The 20,238-nt window shown below is 45.7% G+C and overlaps 1 protein-coding gene across 4 annotated transcripts in view; it reads left to right on the plus strand.

The window, feature by feature from the left end:
- The first annotated feature begins 4,931 nt into the window (after positions 1–4,931).
- The window catches only part of ZFP64 (ZFP64 zinc finger protein), an 83,248-nt gene continuing 67,941 nt past the window's right edge, over positions 4,932–20,238 (plus strand). The window contains exons 1-2 of one of the 4 annotated variants that reach the window (XM_081256758.1): positions 4,932–5,130; positions 7,977–8,216. In XM_081256758.1, the coding sequence (XP_081112884.1) occupies positions 5,085–5,130; positions 7,977–8,216 (286 nt within the window). In that variant the 5' untranslated portion in view covers positions 4,932–5,084. Of the gene's footprint in view, positions 5,131–6,450; positions 6,722–7,976; positions 8,217–20,238 lie in introns of those variants that run through there. The other 3 variants (XM_081256755.1, XM_081256756.1, XM_081256757.1) reach the window with 3 other exon arrangements.

Raw genomic sequence — 20,238 nt, forward strand, 5'->3', positions numbered from 1 at the left:
AGCATGTAAAAGTAACGAACATTTCAAGAGTTTTTTGGCAACACAAAAAGAATATGATGTTATCACTGTGGGGGGGGAAGGTAATGTGAGAACTCTGTACTGTTTTTGCAACTTCTTGTGAGTCTTAAACTATTCCAAAATAAAAAAATATTAAAAAGTATTCAAGGGGCTTCCGTGGTGGCGCAGTGGTTGAGAGTCCGCCTGCTGATGCAGGGGACACGGGTTCGTGCCGCGGTCCGGGAAGATCCCACATGCCGCGGAGCGGCTGGGCCCGTGAGCCATGGCCGCTGAGCCTGTGCGTCTGGAGCCTGTGCTCCGCAGCGGGAGAGGCCATAACAGTGGGAGGCCCGCGTACCGCAAAAAAAAAAAAAAAAAAAGTATTCAAAAAGGTAAAAAATATATATATTTTCAAGTTTCCACCGGTAGTTTTGGATTCCTACAAGGGAAGGACCTCAGTTTCCCATTTTGTAAAATGAGAATTACAGCAGTGGTTTTCAAACCATAAGGTCACTGAGGGTGTTTCAAAAGCTCAGAAAATATCTGATTTGAATTTTGTCTTTAACATATTAAAACTATTTGAAGACACACAGGCCAAAGCATTAGATGCTAACTTTTAACACATTGGGGACCCCCCACAAGTTCACATGAACTGTCACATTAGCTCTTTGACATTCAGACTTTGGAACAAAGTGTCTTCTTAGCCATCTATGCATTATATTTGAACCTCTTCTGAATCAATAATTACACATTTTGTAACTACATTGTTCTGTTTTGTTGGAGATAGGTGTTAGGAGTTTGTTTTGTTGCTTAAATTCAGAACTGTATCATAATTAGAGAAATGCAAGTTAAATTTACAACATAGCATTTTTTTTTACCCACCAGATTGACAAAGATCAGAAACTTGATAACACTGTGTGAGTTAGGATGTAGGAAAGAGGTGTCCTAACAAGTTATTGATGGGAGTTCTAAGTGCCATTGGAAAGCATCAAAACTTTAAATGCATATACCCATTGACCTAGCAATTCTATTTTAGGAACATATCCTACAGATATACTCTCTTCTGTACAGGCATAGATACAGATATATATTCATTGCAGCTTTGTCTGTGGTAACAAAAAAACAAATTAAATGTTCATTAACAGGGAATGTTAAAGTAAATTTTAGTATATGTATATACACAATGGAAACCTGAAATCTTCCTAAAGCAATGAGGCAAATCTAGATCCACTTGTAAGCAATATTTTCCAAAATACATTGTTATGCAAAAAAAAGCAGGCTGTAGAGTGTTGTTTGCATTATGGTATTATTTGGAAGAAAAAGAAATGGATGGATATACATATACCTTTCTGAAGAACACCCCAGAAACTGGTAATAGTGACTATTTCCTGGAAAGGAAACTGGGGGGCTGTGAGAGGTTGAAGGGGCGCCCACTTCTCACTGTATACCTTTTTATACTGTTTGTCTTCATGTTAAGATATTAACATAAAAGAGTGAAAAAATCAAGCATGTGTATGCTTGCTCGTATGAAATTATCTAAGTGAATATACTATTAAAACACAGGTGTGCCACCCTCAGTTAGATGCCAGGCAAGACTCAAAGCCAGCTCTCATCAAAATAATTGGTTGTATAATCACCACTTAATGCCCGACAGGTTGAGTCTTGATTATATCCTATTACAGTAGGTTTTAGCACTTATTTAACTTTCAAGTGTTTCTTTATTGACCTTCATTTTTATGTGAGGACTGCATGCAGTTGTTAAATACTGTTAGTGAATCAATTTTGGAATATAAAAAATTTTCCCCTGGTCTGCTCCAAGATTTCAGATCAGGTTTCAGTGAAAAGGTCAGGAGGGGCTTGCTAGTGTCATCCACGACGTCTCTCCATGCTACGTGCCTGGAGCCCATGCCCCAAGATTCTATTCCAATGCATCTGGGTGGTGCCTGAGCATGTGTGTTCTCAGCATGTTCCCTTGGAGACTCTAAGGCACTCTCCAGTTAAGAATCACCTGCCGCGTCCAGAAAAGCAAGAAGAAAATTATAAGCCCCACAAACCTTAATCCAAACCTTAAACCAGAGCCCAACCAGAAAGTGAAAGCAACTCTGAGGATTTAAGTAAAGTTGATGTCAGGAATTGATTCACAGGTGATGAAAGAGCTGAAAGGCTAAATGGGAACGGTTAGGCAACCAGAGATTAGTAACGGCTGGAAGTCACTACCCCTGCTCCTCAGGGAGAAGGCTGGGGACCAAGGGAGGAGGACATGTTTTCAGACACCAGGAACCAGTCACCTGCCAGAAGCTGAGGCCACACTGGGCCCTTCTGGGATCCGGGGCCATAGCAGAGACACAGCCACTGCCACCCAGATAGGGAGAGTGGTGGAGAAATACTCTGGTTTCTCCCTTCCATCCATTAGGCAAACCCAACAGGAAGCTAGAAGCCCCAGGAGCCTGGAAATTACAGACAGGGGTCAGCTCCCCTGACATGCAGAGCTGAGCAGGGTGGCAAGGAACGGATCAAAGGGCAACAGACTCAGGGTCAGCTCAGCCTCGGTTAAATTTATAGGTGAAACTTCAGGCCAGAATTTTCTGGTAGTACTTTTGAGGAAACTGAGTGGAGAGGTTGCTGACACAAGTACTTCTGAAAAATGCAAAGCTAGCCATTCATGTTAGCCTTTGTCTAGGAAAATAAAGGAGACTAAAAAGGTATTTGCATACCAGTTACCACACAACTTAAATGGAATCTATAATTTTTCTAGATTCTGTCATTATACCACACTTTTGTCTGTATGTTTACTGAAAAGGGAAAAATGCTTTTCTGTAATAGTCAAAGGTTTGCTTTAATAGTTATCTTCCAAAGTAACCATGATACTAACCACCCATCCATCCATCACTTTTTAGATACCAGGCACTTTTATAGACGCTGGTGTACAACAAAGAAGAAAATAAAAGTTCCTGCCTCGAGAACTTATATTTTAGTCAATTGTGCATGTTGCCATAGGAAACTAAATTTGTTAAAATGTCTACTGTCAAAAAATTTTTGATCACTTGAAATTATAAATGATTTTGTTAAGAGAAGGATATCTTTGCTCACAAAACTTATGACAATTACCCAGTGACTATGGCCTCATTTTTCTTGTTATGATTAATATTACCAGAATTTAAAAAATATTGTGTATTTTCTTAATAATTGAAGAAAGTATCTGGAAATCTCCTGCCAGGAATCGTTTAATGAAGGATATAATTCTAATTGATTGACTTTGAAGCATATGCAAATCTCTATTCTTCTACAGTTTTGATACTTGCCCTCAAGGATTCTTAACTGAGCTGGTCCTTTATTGGCCTTTTGACTGGAGGAAATTTATTTAACCTTTAAGAGGCTCAGTTTCTACATCTATAAACTAGTATGATAGTGTCTATCTCTGTGTTGTTCTGAGGATTACATGACATAGCACAGGTAATACAGGTAATTCCTTGGTGGAGATTTTTAGTCAAAAGGAATATTTAAACCATAGTGGGGGTAAATCCCTTTTTCTATCAGAAACATGTTGGAAATTTTGTATAAATACATTTTATATGAATGTAAAAATTCAAATACATGCAGCACAAGGACAGTGATCTAGGGGAACTGATACTCAGTCTTGATATCAAGAAGTAATAAGGAGGAGTAGAGACTGGGGTAAACTGGAGAAGTCAGGCTTCATCCAAAGGAGCGGCTTCTCAGACCTAGCCAAGCGCTACCATGTGATATTTCAAGTCCAGATTGGAGTGCCCACTGAGGCAAAGAGATTTTTATTTTTAATCCCACGTTCATTAGGATTTATTGAATGTAAGGGGCAAGGGAAAACAGGTAATAAGTAAATTGTCATCTATAGACAGATATACAGATAGACTGATGGATTGATAGATAGATACAGATATATTCCAGATTATACAATGTTAGGTTTGATAAGTTCTAAGAAGATAAAGCAGACCGGAAGGAAACGGGGAGCCATTGGGTGGTGGAGGAGGGACTGCAGGATTAGAATGGTCTCGCCAAGGAGGGCCTCTCTAAGGATGGGAATTTGAAATCAGGACCTGAAGGGGATATGGAAGGTGGCAGGTGGATACAGAGGGAAGAGTAAGCACAAAAGCCTTGAGGCTGGAGAGTGCTTGGGGCTGCCGCCTGAGGGAAGGAGAGAGTAGTAAAGAGATGAAGTCAGGCAACCGGTCAGATCAGGGAAAGCAGCGTCCACCAATAGCAGGAACTTCACCTTATAACTTAGAAATGCTCATCCTCGGCCCTCACCCTAGACGCACTGAGTCATAAACTCTGGGGTGGGCCCAGCAGTCTCCGTCCTAACAAGCTCTCCAGGTGACTGTGATGCACAAAAAAGTTGGCAGACCCCCGGAGCAGGGGGCTTACAGCGATTGATCCCAGTTGTTACTCAGGCACGTGATCACGGTCCTCTTTATTTCATTAGCTGGGCAGGGGACCCGCCCAGCGCTCTGCTGATTTGCCGGGCGCTGACGCTCAGCCAGGGTTCACCCCAAGCCCGCGGCGCCCCACGCACCCACCCAACTGCAGCCCGACTCGGTCATCTCTGCAAACCACCCGGGCGACCCGGGGGCGACACGGCTGCCCGGCCACAGTGGGGACCAGACGCCCAGGGCTGCAGGTGCAAAGGCGCCAGAGCCGGGGAGGCCAAACGCGCTGACCCAGACCGCAGGGGTGTGAGCTGGGCGCCGGCTGCCGCAGCCCGGGGTGCGCATCCCTCGCCGCCCGTGGTCGCCCAACCCGCGGAGACGCGTGTGCGCCATCCGGCTCCCGGGGGCGCGGTGCAGGGCCTCGCGGCCCGGGCATCGGGATTGGACCGCTGCTTCCCCCGGGAGCCGCTGATGCAAAGGCAGGTTGGGGCGGCCGAGCCCGGCCAGCGCCCTCTAGGCAGCGGAAGTGGAGCTTGCTTTACATCCGTCCTCCCCGCCTCGCAGAGTTGGGAGAAGGAAGGCTGGGGGGTGTGGAAAAATAAAAGGAAAAGTCCTTGCACCATGTAGACCCGCGCCCCCCTACCCTGGCACCCCGGCCGGCCGGGGACCTCCCAGTCTGCGGCCATGAACGCGAGCAGCGAGGGCGAGAGCTTCCCGGGCTCGGTGCAAAGTAAGTGCTTTTCCGGGCGCAGCGCGCGCTCCGGGGCCCAGTGCGCGCTCCGGGGCCCGGGCCCAAGCACGTCTGCGACGCAGCTAGCAGGCCCGGGGCCCCGAAATCAGGGTGACGGCCCGGAGCCGGCGTCTCGGGGACCGCGGCGGGCGCGCCGTGCGGGAGGCGCCGGAGAGGGCTGCGGGGGGGGCCCAAGCCGGCGCGAGGGGGGGCCGCTCTCCAGCCTCCGGAGATCACTTGGAAGGGAATGGTGGGGGAGGGCGTGCCGTTCAGACAGTCGTCACCCCCTTGGGGCATTCCCCGCCCCCCGGCGGAGTTTGAAGGTAGATTTGGGGTAACCGCGGCAACGCCGATGGGAAAACTTCTGTCTCGGCGGCCCCAAATTCTGGAAGTCTGGGGCTCGGGGACTTTCACGAGGTCTGCCGGCTTACTGCAAAGCCTTTTCCACATTGGAGATCTGAATGGGGAACAGGGCCGTGGTCGTTTTGAGTTTGGGGTTCATTTTAATTTTCTTGTTGAAGACAGCCTTTTTCAAGTCCATGGTTTCGCCCGGAGCATTGTTTCCCAAAGTGTGGACCAGGGACTGAGCGCAAACCAGCCACCTGGGAGCTCGAGCGCTTACTTAAAAAAAGAAAAAAAGCTCTTTGCGCCCCACCCATCAGGTGGCGGGGTGGGCTTGAGGGGAGGAGGGCGGCCTTATCCTGGGCGATTCTGATGCACCTAAAGTTTGAGAACCCGTGGCACCTAGTAAGCGCTTAGCTTGTTAGCTGTTACTGTTTACAATTTTGGAGACATTGGTTTCCAAACTTGGCTGTGTATTCCATGCATAACTTGTGAAAAGCGCAGATTTCCCTAAACCTCAGCCCGCATTCAGCCCACCACCATTATGACTCAGTATCTACGAAGTGGCGCTCAGACGTGGCCATATTTAAACAACCCCCCACCCCCGGCCCGCCCCCTTATTCTGATGCGGAGACAGGTTTGGAGAACTTTGCAAAGATAAAGGAATTCTTTTTGTTGGTGATACGCACAAATTGTGCCCATTGTTTGTTATTGGGTCTCAATTAATACAAAGTTTCGGAGGGAATACTTTCAAATTCAAATAGGGCACCTCAGTAATAACCCCACCAGGTGACATGCTGGGGGAGGGGATCCTGTGCTGGCCTTTTACAAGCACCATCTCATTTAATCCTCATAACCATCGTATGAAGCAGAAACTTCTCCCCATTTCTTCCTGGGTATCAGTCCTATTTGATCATTAAGGAATCCCCAGCGATGCAATCACTACATCTCTTGATTCCTTGTCTTCCTCTTAGCTTGGGCACCTTAGTAGCTACAGGAAGGCAGTGTTCCAGAGGAGAAGAAAAGTGTCCATTCCTTCCATCCATTGATTTCGGTGTTTGCAAAATGGCTTACAAAACATTACCATGCTCAGCCCAGAGGATCTCTTCATAGCAAGTCAACCAAATTGTATTTCTTCACAGAGATGTCTTATCTTGGTTGGAAGGGGGAAATTGGACGTAAAGCAAATATTTTATAAATTTTCCAAAAAAGATTATGATGCATGGATGCCAATCATATGTGTACAAAGGTAGTTCTCATACTGTTTAGACTGGGGAAAATTGGGAATAATATACAAACCCTTATAGCTACTGAGAAATTATGAGGCTTGGAAAACATGGAATAATGTGTTGTCATTAAATAATTATTTTATAGAGATTTTAGTGATATAGCACAATGCTTGTGCGATAGCATGTGGGAAAAAGATTAATGTACAATGCACTAGGATCTTAAACAATTTTTAACTGAAAATGAATGGAAGAAAATATTTTGTAATGTTCATGGTACACATGGGTGGAAAGATTGTGAGTGATTGCCCTCCTTGCTTCTCCTCTTCCAAATTTTCTGTTATAAACATGAGTTTCCTTGTAATAAGGCAAAGAAATTTTTAAAAATAAAAATTAAGGTAGTCATATTAGTTAGAGACTTATTAATTGTATTTCTTTATCTAAAAAACATTTATATAGCACTTTCTAATATAGTGCCAGGACTGTGGTAAGTGCTTTGCAAATGTTAATACAGTCTTAACTCTTTGTATTATTACTATTGTGAAATAATGCCTCTGTCAGTTAGGAATGAATTTTGGTTACAAGTAACAAAACTGAACTACACTGGCCTAATGAGAAGTCTAGAATTGGTTGATTCCAGGGTTGATTCAGGAGATCCATGAAGTAAGCTTTTGTAGAGATCTTAGCATTTATCTCATGGTTACAGTGTGGCTGCAGAAGGCCCTGGCATCACATCTGCATTCAAGGCCAGAAGAAGAGGTGGACAGTGTTAACCATGTCAGATCCCTTTTTATCATGAAAGCCACACTTTTCCCAGAAGCTCCTCCAGCGTTGTGCTGGAGGGGTTCCCAAGTATGTAGTGGACCAAGATTATTTAGACTAGTGGTTCTCATAATGGGGTAGGGGGTTGGAATAGTGGGGACATTAGTTTTCATAGTGACTGGGAAGTACAGCTACCTTTTAGTTGGGATAGGAGACGGCTGCTGGTCCTTTGACGTGTAGGGTAGCCCTGCACATTGGAGAACCTTCTCACATAAAATACCACTAGTGCCCCTGTAGGCAATGATCAGGAGCATCACTTGGGTCTGGGTACATTGCTGCTAGGGAAGAACTGGGATTCTGTTTGCAAGAAGAGGGGAGTGGAATAGATATTGGGCCAGCAACTAGCTATGTCTGCCACCATGCCCTTTTTTTTTTTTTTTTTACCATGAATCTGGTTTGTGTTGTAATTTCAAGCTGTTTGGAATTAATCTGTGACTTCCCCTATGTCCCATGGAGTTCCAGGTGGCACAACAGTGCTGGTTGAGCTGACTCCCGACATCCACATCTGTGGCATCTGCAAGCAGCAGTTTAACAACCTGGACGCCTTTGTAGCTCACAAGCAGAGCGGCTGCCAGCTGACTGGCACGTCTGGTTCGGCGCCCAGCACAGTACAGTTTGTATCAGAGGAAACGGTGCCTGCCACCCAGACTCAGACCACCACACGAACCATCACCTCTGAGACCCAGACGATCACAGGTATGGCTGGGGGATGGGGGAGTCACTTAGAGTTGGCCTGGCTATGTCCCAAACGCCTCCACAGAACTTGTTAAAAATATAGATACTGGGCTTCCCTGGTGGCACAGTGGTTGAGAGTCCGCCTGCCGATGCAGGGGACACGGGTTCGTGCCCCGGTCCGGGAGGATCCCACATGCCGTGGAGCGGCTGGGCCCGTGAGCCATGGCCGCTGGGCCTGCGTGTCCGGAGCCTGTGCTCCACAACGGGAGAGGCCACAACAGTGAGAGGCCCGCATATAGCAAAATATAGATAGATAGATAGATAGATAGATAGATAGATAGATAGATAGATACTCAGGGCCAGCCCCCTAGGGTTGCTGATTCATTATTTTTAACAAGCTCCATTGGGAAGCCAGCTGCCCAGCCAGGTTTGGGAACCGCTAGGTTAAAACATTAAGTGGTAGCAGTTATAAATTGTTGTCATGTGGTAAACAAAACAAACAGACAAAAACCAGGTTTCTAAAACAAAAACCTACATACTACGAAAAAAATACTCGCAGGAAATGGTAAAAAGGAAAAGGTGGTAATTTGGGGTGGTGGGAGTATGTGTGTGATTCCTGAATTTGCATTATTTGTCTAAAGGGACAAAAAAAAAACTTTAAATGTTTTTTTTTTAGTTTTTAAATCTATAAACAGGCGTTGATGCCTCCCCTCCCTTGTGCTACCAACCAGGAAAACAGAAAAGTTCATCCTAGTTCTTGGTTGTGTCCAAAATAAATTGCAAATGGATCTAAAATTTAAATGTGCAGCATGAAACCACAAAAGTTCTAGAGTAAAAATTATACACACACAGAGACCCAAACACTTACACGCGTGCACACACACACACACACACACACACCCCTATACTTATACCTATATAATCTGCCTTACGGGACCAGACAGATTACTTTAAAAATAGGAAGTAAGCCATTTTTGAGATAGTTGGTAGACACACTGCTGGATCTGGTGGGGAAATGGAGAATGTATTTGTTAGCTAAAGGCATTCCAATTTTTAAATTAAAAAATATATTTATTAATACTGTGCCTGCCAAGGAAGACAGGTTGTGGGATCCCTCCCCCAAAAGAAAAAGAATCATGTGATGAGGTTGCAAATAAAGCTACCATTTTTCCAAAGGAAAAACAATGAAAAGTCTAAAGACAACTGGGGAAAGAATAGCAGCGCGTGTGTGACTAAGGCCTAATGTCCCTCATATATAAAGAACTCCTAAAAATCAATAAAAGAACCAAGCGGAAAAGTCAGCAAAGGGCAGCAGATGATATTCAAGAGCCACTAAACATAAAAGGATGCTCCATTGCCTTAGTAGTTAAAGAAGTGAAAATCAAATACTGCTTTCCTTTACTTTCTGGAGATGTAAATTCATATAAACTGGGCAATTTTGTGATATCTTTCAATTTTTAAATCTTACATTAAAATCTTCCAAATTTTAAAATGTACAGAAACACGTTTACCCAGTAAGTGCACTTCTGGGTATTTATCCTATAAAACTTGATAAACAAATGTACATGGGTATTTGCTTAGCTTATATACTGTAAAGAAAATGGAACCTTTGTATGTATATGTCAAGAGGAAATTAGATGAATAAATACCAGAGATAAATAGTGAATAATAATCTAGTAATTTATTAGATGAATAAATTCAGACAGTGGAATGTGACTTAACATTGAAAAGAGAAGCTAGATCTCTGTACAGACATAGATTCTCAAGGTAAGTGTAAAAAAGCATATATATGCATACATACATAGTATTATATTCACGGAAAGCTGCTAGAACAGGAATGAAGCAAGTAATGTTAATGAGAGAAGTAAGCTGTGCATAAGGCATTAGGGAATGGTGAGGACTGTGGTAAAGTAGAGAAAGCTGCTCTTTGGATCCAGTCAGATATTTAGGTTTTTCTGAGAAACTGAAAAATGTAAAACTTCTGAAATTTTAAAACTTTATTGGCCAAACAGAATACATCTGTGAGACTGATTGAGCACACCAGCAGCTTCTGGCTTGTTCTCAGTGTTTTGCAAGCAGTTAGTCTGGTGCCGAGGTGTGGAGAACATCTGAAGTGGGGGTACTAACTTTAGCCCTATCAGTTGTACATTGGTGTGGTGTCTGAATTTTTCAGCAACAAGCAAAGTTTTGTGGTTGTTTCCTTAATGCCTCCAAAATAATGTTTCTGCTGAATTCCTTAAGCATTGAAATATAATTGATCACCTCACAAACTTTGATAAGATTACATTGAGGTCTTCCCACTTTCTCCCAAATTTATTTTAATTCTCATTTTAAAGGAAGTCACCAAGAAAATGTTAAAACTGAAAACCACCTTAGAGATGAGCCTGGTACAACCTTCTCATTTTACAGCTGGACAAAGTAATGCTGCAAGTGGGGATGAGGCACGGCCAAGGTCCCATCACAGGTTCAAGACGGTCCTGGGACTTAAGTGCTTTGGCCCTTAACCTCATGGTCTTCTCCCTAAAGACTCCGTGTTGGGTTCCCTGTCCTCAAACACAAACTCCCAGTAACCCCACACACTGGGTGTAAAGCCTGGGACACAAGGCCCCAGCGTGAGGAGACCTCAAGGCCTACACTTTATTGGTGGCCATTGCATGTTTCTGGTTCCGAGCCTTTGCTTATGCTGTTTCCTCTGCCTAAATACCTTTCCTGCCTGGCTGACACCAACTCAACCTCAAAACTTTAAGGTTCATGACAGACTGCCCACAGAGGATCAGGCTTCATCTCAGGACATTCCCCTCCCCTCTGAATTGCAATAGCCTTGCTGATGTCCTTTCTGTTTTCCAAATGTGCCACATTTCCTCAAGCCTGGGAGCCTTTGTATGTGTTGTTCCCTCTGCCTGGAACTGACTCAGTTCTTATGTGTGTGTCAGAGCTGGGCTTAAAGGCATTTCCTCAAAGAGCCCCTCTTTGACAACACACGTGCATGCGCACGGTTCTCCCAGACCAGGTCAAGTCCCAGTACTTAAATGATTATTTGCAGAACAAACTTCAAGGTCTGTCCCATTGCTGAACCTTAAGCACCATGAAGTCAGGAGCTGCACCCCTCGTGTTCACCGTGGATCCCCGGCACCATAGTCTAGGCACTTATTCTTTGTGGAGTGAATGCACAGTTGCCCCAATCTCACATCCATAAGTGAAGCTGACCCCACACCAAATAACTGCCCCTTCTCTTTTTTTTTTTTGCGGTACGCAGGCCTCTCACTGTTGTGGCCTCTCCCGTTGCAGAGCACAGGCTCCAGACGCGCAGGCTTAGCGGCCACGGCTCATGGGCCCAGCCGCTCCGCGGTACGTGGGATCTTCCCAGACCGGGGCACGAACTTGTGTACCCTGCATCGGCAGGCGGACTCTCAACCACTGCGCCACCAGGGAAGCCCAACTGCCCCTTCTTTTGTCCTAGTTCTCTGCTCAGGGATGTTCACCCTCCTCTTAGCATTTCCACTACCCTGCCGCCATTCACTCTGGCCATGCCTCAGTTTTGCCAACTGCCCTCTACACTCAGGCCAGGCCTGGAGCCCTCTTTGTGCCCAGCTCATGGTGGTACCTACTGCACAGAGTTGACAGGAGCTCCAAGCTCCAGAGGCGGACTGCTGGACATTTATCCCAGTCTGCCATCCTGGCCTGTGGACAAGTCGCTTACTCTGCTTAATATTCCTCATCTGTAGAAAGGGGTTATAATGGTACTTAATACTATTAGGTAGTAGAATTAGTTTCCTAATACCTAATGTCATTGGGTTATTGTGAGGACTCTGCAATAATCCACATAAAGGACCTGGGACAGTCATCTCAATAAACAACCGCTTTTATTAATGCAGAGATTAACGCATGGGATGAGATTTGCAGGATGCCGGGTCTCTGCCTGATCCAGCTGCTCTCCCTGATTGCGCCTGCATTTCTGCCACAAAACAAGCAGAATCTTGCTTTTTTTCCCTTTCTTTAACACTATTTAGTTTGGTTTTCTGGGCCCAACTTCCCCCAGGTTTGGGCTAGCCGCAGTTTCCAGACCTACCTGTGAACCAGGATCCCCGGGGAGCTTGTTAAAGATACTGGTGCCTGGGCTGCACCTCTGAACCCGAATCGCCGAGGCTTAGGCATCTGCATTTTTAACAAGCTCCTGGGGGATTCTGGGCCTCGACCCAGTTGGAGAGTCGCTCACTGCCCAAAGCCACAGTCTGACCCCTCACCCTGGCAGATTCCTCCAGATACCCACACCCAGTTACTGTCCAGGGCAGTTTGTCCTTCTTCAGTCCTTGATTAAACCAAACCCTTCCTCACTCAGCTCATATGTCTTATCTCAGCCCAATAGTAGTTGGATATAAAGTAAAATTTATTCTCTGTCTTCTAGCTTTGAAAGTTGCCTACTGTTTGGCAGTTAATTTAAGAACTTTTCTATAAAAGCAGTAAAATTAGATATTGATGCTGGCAAAAAAAAAAAAAAAATTAACATCCTACATGCATTCTCTAAGTTTACGGCTTAAAATCATGGGGCTTTGGAGTCAGGTCCCCAAGTTTGGTCTTGGCTGCACAGGGCCTTAGGAGCTGTGTGACCGATGCAAGTTATAATAGCTCTTGGTGTCTCATTTTTAAAGTGGGGACAAGAATAAATAGAAAGGCCACAGAATTTGGTAGTGAAGAGTCTAAGGTCCTGAGCCAGACTGCTTGGGTTCAAATCCCAGCTACATCACTTGCTAACCAGGTAACCTTGGGCAGGTGACAGGGTTTCAGTGTCTTCGTTTCCCCAGCTGTAAAATGGAAGTAATGATGGTTCTCACCTCAGAGGGTCCTAGCCGGGTTGCCATGGGCACCTACATGGAAGACACTTAGAGCTGTCAGGGTTAGCTCTCATTACTTACCGAATCAGGGGCTGTGAAAATTAAATGAAACGGCACACGGAAAATTTTGCACAGGGCCTGGCTCATGGCAAGCCCCCAGCCAATATGAGTTGAATTATCACTGGACCTAGAATGATCTTTCCCACCTCTTCTGCTTAATTCCCACTTTTTTAGGTCCCAGGTTAAAAGTCACCTCCACCTAGAAGCTAGCTATGATTTCTCCCACCCCCCCACACCCCCACCCCTAAGGTTAGGTTCTTCACTGCTTCCTCACCTAGCACGTATCACAGTTGCAATTAATTTGTTATTTCGTAACAAGCAGTCTTTAGCCAGAAAAGTGAATTCAGGTGCTCCTGGGGATCAGGCAGTGGCAGCAAATGCAACAGCAGATCCACTGTGATGGAGAGTGGGCTGGCCTTTGGACAATAAGCGGAGGAGGAGGAAAGCAGCCCCTGAGAGCCAGGAAGCAGCATCAGCTGGGCCTTGGTGTTGCTGGGAGCTGGGCTGACTCTGCTGGTGGGCCGTGCTGTTCTCCTGTTGAACGCAAACAGGTTCACAGAATGTCTGCATGAGACAGGGCCACTCTGATTGTGGTGGGACAGGATGAAAACAAAACCCCTCTGTCATCATACCTGAGCCACAGAATACCAGACATCCCCTCCTCCCCCACTGATCTGAGTGACACTGCTGCTTTACCTATCACAGCTTTAGCCTTCTCTGCTTCTCGGTAATGGTTGCTAAGATATCAAATCATAGACTTGTCCCCACTTCCTGACAGCCTCCAATGCAGGCTTCCTTGAACTGTCCCCCCAAAATCATCTAACATGAGCCCCAAACCTCTAATACTCTTTAAGTCCTTTCTAGCACCCTCTTACTGAGACCCTCCACGGCTCCCGTGGTATGAGGTTTCCTTCATTATAATGACTAATCAACCTACCCAACTACAGGTGTGTCCTTGGTGGTCTTTGGCCAGAGGTCATTGACCTAGGGAAGACCCAGCCCACCTTGTTGATTTTGAAAGCCTTAAAAAAAATTCTGAAGGCTCAATTTGGCCTGTGGGCCCCCAACTAGTAGTTTAATATCTAGTTTACTAGACTGTAAATCTCCCTGGAGCAGGAACTAATCAGTCTTGTTTTCCTGCCACCCAGCACCAGGCCTGGCCCATCCTAGGCACTCAATCAAACAGTTACCAAGCGAATGCAGGAAAGGGCAGCTATAAGGATTAACTTCATTCATGTGCAGGAAGTTCATGGCGGGCGCCTGCCCCATCATCAGGGCCCAGTGAGGGCAGCTCTGGGACTGTCGTGTGCCAGATGCTGGAGCCGAGATAATGGAGATGCTTCCCTCGGAGAATTCTAAGCTCATCAGGGAGGGGAGGAGAATTTAGTTGTAAGACATACAAACCCAGCCATCTGTGACAAGTACAGCCTTGTGCAGAGTTCATGGAGTAGATTGGTCCCAACGGGGAAAGCCAAGGGAAGAAATGATGAGTGAGATCAAATGTATAATAGGCCTTGAAAATCTCACATGCCTTGGGGAGGAAGATGGGGGCGGGGGGGGGGTGGGCGAGGATTTCCTCCTGGTGGTCTGGAGGTGGAGAAGCTGATCTTGCTTCTGAAGGCGAGATCTGATAACAGTGGCAGGAGATACAGGGAGTATGGGGTAGCAGCCGTGCTTTGATCTGGCCTTTATTGTGAAGAAGCTGGGGAGCCATTGAAGGTTGCCGAGCGTGTGAGTGATTTAGTAAGGCAAACGATGTAATGATTTGCTGGGAGAATCTGGCAATAATAATAGCTAAGTCTCATGTACTGCTCATTATGTGCCATGTACTTTTTTTAAAAATTTATTTATTTTTATATTTAGCCACGTTGGGTCTTCAGTGCTGCGCACGGGCTTTCTCTAGTTGCAACGAATGGGGGCTACTCTTTGTTGCGGTGCACAGGCTTCTCATCGTGGTGGGTTCTCTTGTTGCCGAGCACGGTCTCTAGGCTCGCGGGCTTCAGTAGTTGTGGCTCGCAGGCTCTAGAGCGCAGGCTCAGTAGTTGTGGCTCACGGGCTTCGTTGCTCTGCAGCATGTGGGAACTTCCCGGACCAGGGCTTCAACCTCTGTCCCCTGCATTGGCAGGCAGATCCTTAACCACTGCGCCACCAGGGAAGCCCCGGCCATGTACTTTTTAAGTACTCTATATGAAGTAGTTTTTCACGACTTAAATTGTTATGAATTTAAATTTAACATTTCATTTTAAAAATTAAATTTTCACAACATAAATTAGGTACTAAGAATTATTATCCCCATTTTACCCATAATGAACTGAAGCACAGAGGAATTAAATAACTTGACCAAGGTGACAGAGCCAGAAAGGGGCAGAACGGGGCCTGAAAGCCAGGCTACCTGGCCGAGGAGTCTACACTTGACTGCACCCCATCACCCCTTAGTAGAGTCCTCATTGCAGTGTTTCTCAAAAGAACCACATGGAGCTTTGGTGAAAAATGCAGACACCCAGCCCCCTCCCTTAAGCGTACCATCTGGGTGGGTCTGAGCAGGGTCCTGGGAATCTGGACCAGCCAGTGAGGGCTTGGGTCAGTTCAGGTGCTTTCAGTTGCTCTTAACAGCACTAAACTACAAGAGGGCTGGATTGTAAAACATTCCTTATCTCAGGACAAGAACGGCAGGGCAGACCCGGGGTCTTTGCATCTTCTTGCTGTCCTCGGCAGTAGTCCTCCTCATGGCCACAAGGTGGCTGCTGCTGCTGCTGGTTTCAGCCTCAAGTCTTCACTCAGCCCTGCCCATGGATGGGGAAAGGGGCGGCTTCCCTTTACCAGAGAGGAAATGCTTCTCCAGAAATTCTAGATCCCGTTGGCCAAGATGCCCCATTCCACTGTCTTGGAAGAAGCTAGGCCAGCAAGGGACAAGGAGGAGGGGCTTGGCAGTGGAATCCAATCCCAAGGCCCCTCTGGACAGCCACACTCCTGCCACTACCTTGTTAGAATAGTCTAGAGCAGGAGTTCTCAAAGCTGTTATGCAGAAGAATTACATGGAAAACTTGTTAAAAATCAGCTATAAATATACCCAAACTATACCTAGATCTCGGCATCAGAATCTTTGGTACATGATCAATTTTGAGAAGCACTGGACCAGGAGGAGAAAGACAAGAAAGGATGGAAATCTTTCAGTGGCAGTGTCAGGCACATGGGTGCTGCTTTTTTCAGAATGAAAGTCCACGTCAAGCCACATATCTTCGCCCCAATTCCTAATTCCAGGGCAAGGGGGTCTGATTGGTCCAGCTTTTGTGCAGGTGTCTGCTTCCAGACCATTCAGCTGCAGCAGAGAGAGGGCGTGAGGGTCACCCTTGGGACGGGGGACAGATAGGCTGATGTGCTGGGGCAGGTGTGGACCACATTCGGGAAAACCCTTTGGAAGAACATGAGACTTTTCCTTACAGAGAGAGGTGGATTTTTCTCCCAGCAGGTGAATTCTGAGTTTGCATTTGAATCAAGACCCTTAAGTGTGAGTCCTAAGCATGGCCTATATTGGAAGAAACAGGAACAAACAAACGATAGATTTGACGATATGACAATGAAGCAATTTCTTTAATCTGTAAAGATCGGGTCTTCCCCGGTGATGCAGTGGATAAGAATCCGCCTGCCAATGCAGGGGACACGGGTTTGATCCCTGGTCCAAGAAGATCCCACGTGCCGCAGAGCGACTAAGCCCGGGTGCCACAACTACTGAGCCTGCGCTCTAGAGCCCGAGAGCCACAACTACTGAGCCTGCACACCACAACTACTGAGCCTGCCCTCCAGAGCCCACGTGCTGCAATTACTGAGCCCACGAGCTACAACTACTGAAGCCTGCATACCTAGAGCCTGTGCTCCGCAACAAGAGAAGCCACCACAATGAGAAGCCCGCACACCACAACAAAGAGTAGCCCCCGCTCACCGCAACTAGAGGAAGCCCGCGTGCAGCAGTGAAGACCCAACGCAGCCATAAATAAATAAGTAAATAAATAAATAAATCTTTAAAGATCATTTACAAGTCAATGAGAAAAACGTAAAAATTCAATAGAAAAAGAAAGAGCTAACAGCAAGAATAAGCAGTTCATAAAGAAGGTATATGAATGAATAAAATATGGTGGAAAAGAGATTCATCTTCACCAATTATTAATGAAACGCAAATTAAACTAAAATGATCTCATTTTGTCCTGTCAAATAGTCTGTGTGATAGCCAAGGTGAAGGGGAGAATGTACATTGATTTAGATTTTCTGGAAGGATCTCATAATTATGAATCACCAAGCAATAAAATGACCATTCCATTTTGACCTGGTTCTTCAGCTTACAGGAAGGTATCCAGAGAAACTAGAGATAAGTTAAAATTTTTGGATAGGTATTATTTATAAAGGTAAACACCTAGAAACCAACTCATTGTCCAAAAAGGGGGAATGGTCAATTTAACTGTGACAACCAACATGATGGCATATTATGTAGCCATAAGAAATTGTGTTTTGGGTGAATGAAAATGTGGCAGAATGCTTTCACATAGCAAAATTGTTTAATAAAATTGCTTAATTGTTTAATAAAAAAGAAAAGAATACAAAACAATTTAAGCCACGACCCCAGTTTTACACTTTTAAAATCTATATACAAAGGCTACGTTAGCCATTTGGTCCATCATTAATTCAACCAATGTTCTCTGAGCCCCTACTCTGCCAGCGTCTGTGTGAGGTTCTGGGAAACAGTGATGGAGAGAAACAGGTGTTGTCCTCACCTGGCTCATCCAACCAAAGGAAGAGAGGATGGTCATTAAATACTTTCCCAAATAACTATTTAATTACAGTAGAGATAAGTAGTTTGGGGAAAAAGTACAGTATTTAATGAGCATATCACAAGGGAGTATACTGCCATATGGGGACAGCACTGGGCAGGTTTTCTTTTCTTCTCTACACTTTTCTGTACTCCCTAGATTTTCTACAATTGGTGTTTACTTTTGTTTTGAAAAAATAATACATTTTTAATTTTAAAAAAGAAAAGGTTTTAAAAAGTGGAGTTTTTAAGTCGAAGAAGAGAAGCGAGAAGCAAAGTGGCTTCAGAGACATGAAACCTTCAGCTATTTGAAGAACAGTTTTGTGGGAGGAGCTACAGTTGGCCCATGTGAGCCCAGCGGGTCTAAGACCCCAGTGGGTCCTAACCACAGAGAGAGATTTTGGTTCCCTGTGACATTCTTACTTTTTAAACAACAACATGAGTGAATAACTGAACACCCAAGGTGCTCCTGCTACAGACCGGGACTGCATATAACAAACCACGCATTTCAGATGTGCACCTGGGCACACAGGCAAGCCAGGGAGATCCCCGGCGGCAAAAACAAAACCAAAGGCAGGCGTGAGGCTGTGAGCTGCTGGGGGTTGTTGGGGGAGGGCTGGGGGGGGCTGATCTCACTAAGCACTGGGCTTGATTATAAGAGCCATTGAGAACATTCTTCCCTGGGGATAGGTCATGCCTCTGCTGGAAGCAGTTCCCCCCTCAGCAGATCTGGGTGCTTGGGGTTGTCCCTGCTACCTTCACTTCTGCTGGACACTCAAATTCCCCAAGGCCACTGGCACTATTTATGCCAAATCTGAAGACAGACAAGGGACCCCCCCACCAAATGACCCCTGCATTTGGGTACCTGACTCCCTATGCTTCCTGCCACCTCCCCCAAGACACCAAAAGCACAGGCAACAAAGGCAAAAATGGACACGTGCATCTAAGGAAACAACCAGCAGAATGTAAAGGCAACCTACTGGATGGGAGAAAATATTTGCAAACCATATATCTGAGAAGGGGTTACTATCCAGAATACTCTCGTGTTTCCCCTTTGCTGTGACTCACCACGAAAGGGATGCTAAGGCTTACGGTGGAGGGGCAGGTGGACAGTTAGGGGACGAAGCCCCATCAATCTCCCTGGAGGGCGGGAATTCCAGGCTCAGGATCATTCAGGACCCAGCACTTACCTCCCAGGAGGGTTATGGACTTCACAGCTGAGCTGAGCCACAGGGAGGGCCTGGCCACTGTCACAACCCCTCCCCACCCCAGCGTCTTCCAGCCTTTTTTGTTCAAAAAGTGGTAGAGCAGAAAGTTGGGAAGTCATGGTAGCGTGAACAGCCATCCTAGTTTTAGCACTGAAGGTCCTGTATCCCGGGGAACCCTCAGTCCCAGGCAAACGAAGGCAGTTGGTCTCCCTGAGTCTTGATCATTCCTGTTGAGAGTTTGGTGTCCAGTTCTGCTCAAGTGTAGTAACTAACATTTATTAAGACTCAGCTGTGGACATATCCTGTGCTACTGATGCTCTCATGAAACTTTGCGATAACCTTTATGAAGTGGGCACAGTGATTATCCCCACTTACAGGCGAGGAAACTGAGGCTCAAAGAAGTCACGTGACTGGCCTGAGGTCCCACACCTAGGAAGTAGCTGAACCTAGACTTTTATCAGTTCAAAGATACACTGTAACATCTGAAATGGGGGTGCACCTTGGAATCAATGAGATCGCTGCCAGCCAAGAGGCAGTCACCAAAAAGTTGTCTTTGCGCGCTAGTAAACAACCTTGATTGCATTGTCATTGATCACTTTTTTTGTCACTTTGGCAGAGTTGTGTGCATTTTTTGGCGCTACATTTGTTGTGTTTAATTGCTGTTTGAAATGTCTTCTGCGATATTGCAGGATGATTCAGATGGAAGATGAAAAGTAACCGTGCCCAGAAATATCTGGAAACAGTAGCAGGGGGTCAATTTGATATTAATGAAGCAAATATTTGTTGTTGGAGGAAAAACTGTCGTTTTTGCAAAGCAACAACCAAGAAAGATGGAGTCCCTCAGTTAGACAAAGCTGGGTTAAGGTTTGCTGCTGAGATGCGTGGAAAAGGATCCCTTACACCATTGGTTCTCAGACTTGAGCATGTATCAGAATCACGTGGGCAGCTTGTTAGAACAGATTGCTGGGTCCACCTGAGAGTTTCTCATTCAGTAGGTGGGGGTGGGGCCCGAGAATTGCCTTTGTAGCAAGTTCCTAGATAAGTCCAGTGCTGCTGGCTGGGGACAATGCTTTGAGAGCCAAGCAGAGCAGAGGAAGCAGGAGCAATAGCTAATCCTGCAGAGTAGATGAAACATTTCAACA

The sequence above is a fragment of the Mesoplodon bidens genome (genome assembly GCF_964165515.1).
Source record: "Mesoplodon bidens genome assembly, chromosome: 15".
Taxonomy (NCBI): Eukaryota; Metazoa; Chordata; class Mammalia; order Artiodactyla; family Ziphiidae; genus Mesoplodon; species Mesoplodon bidens.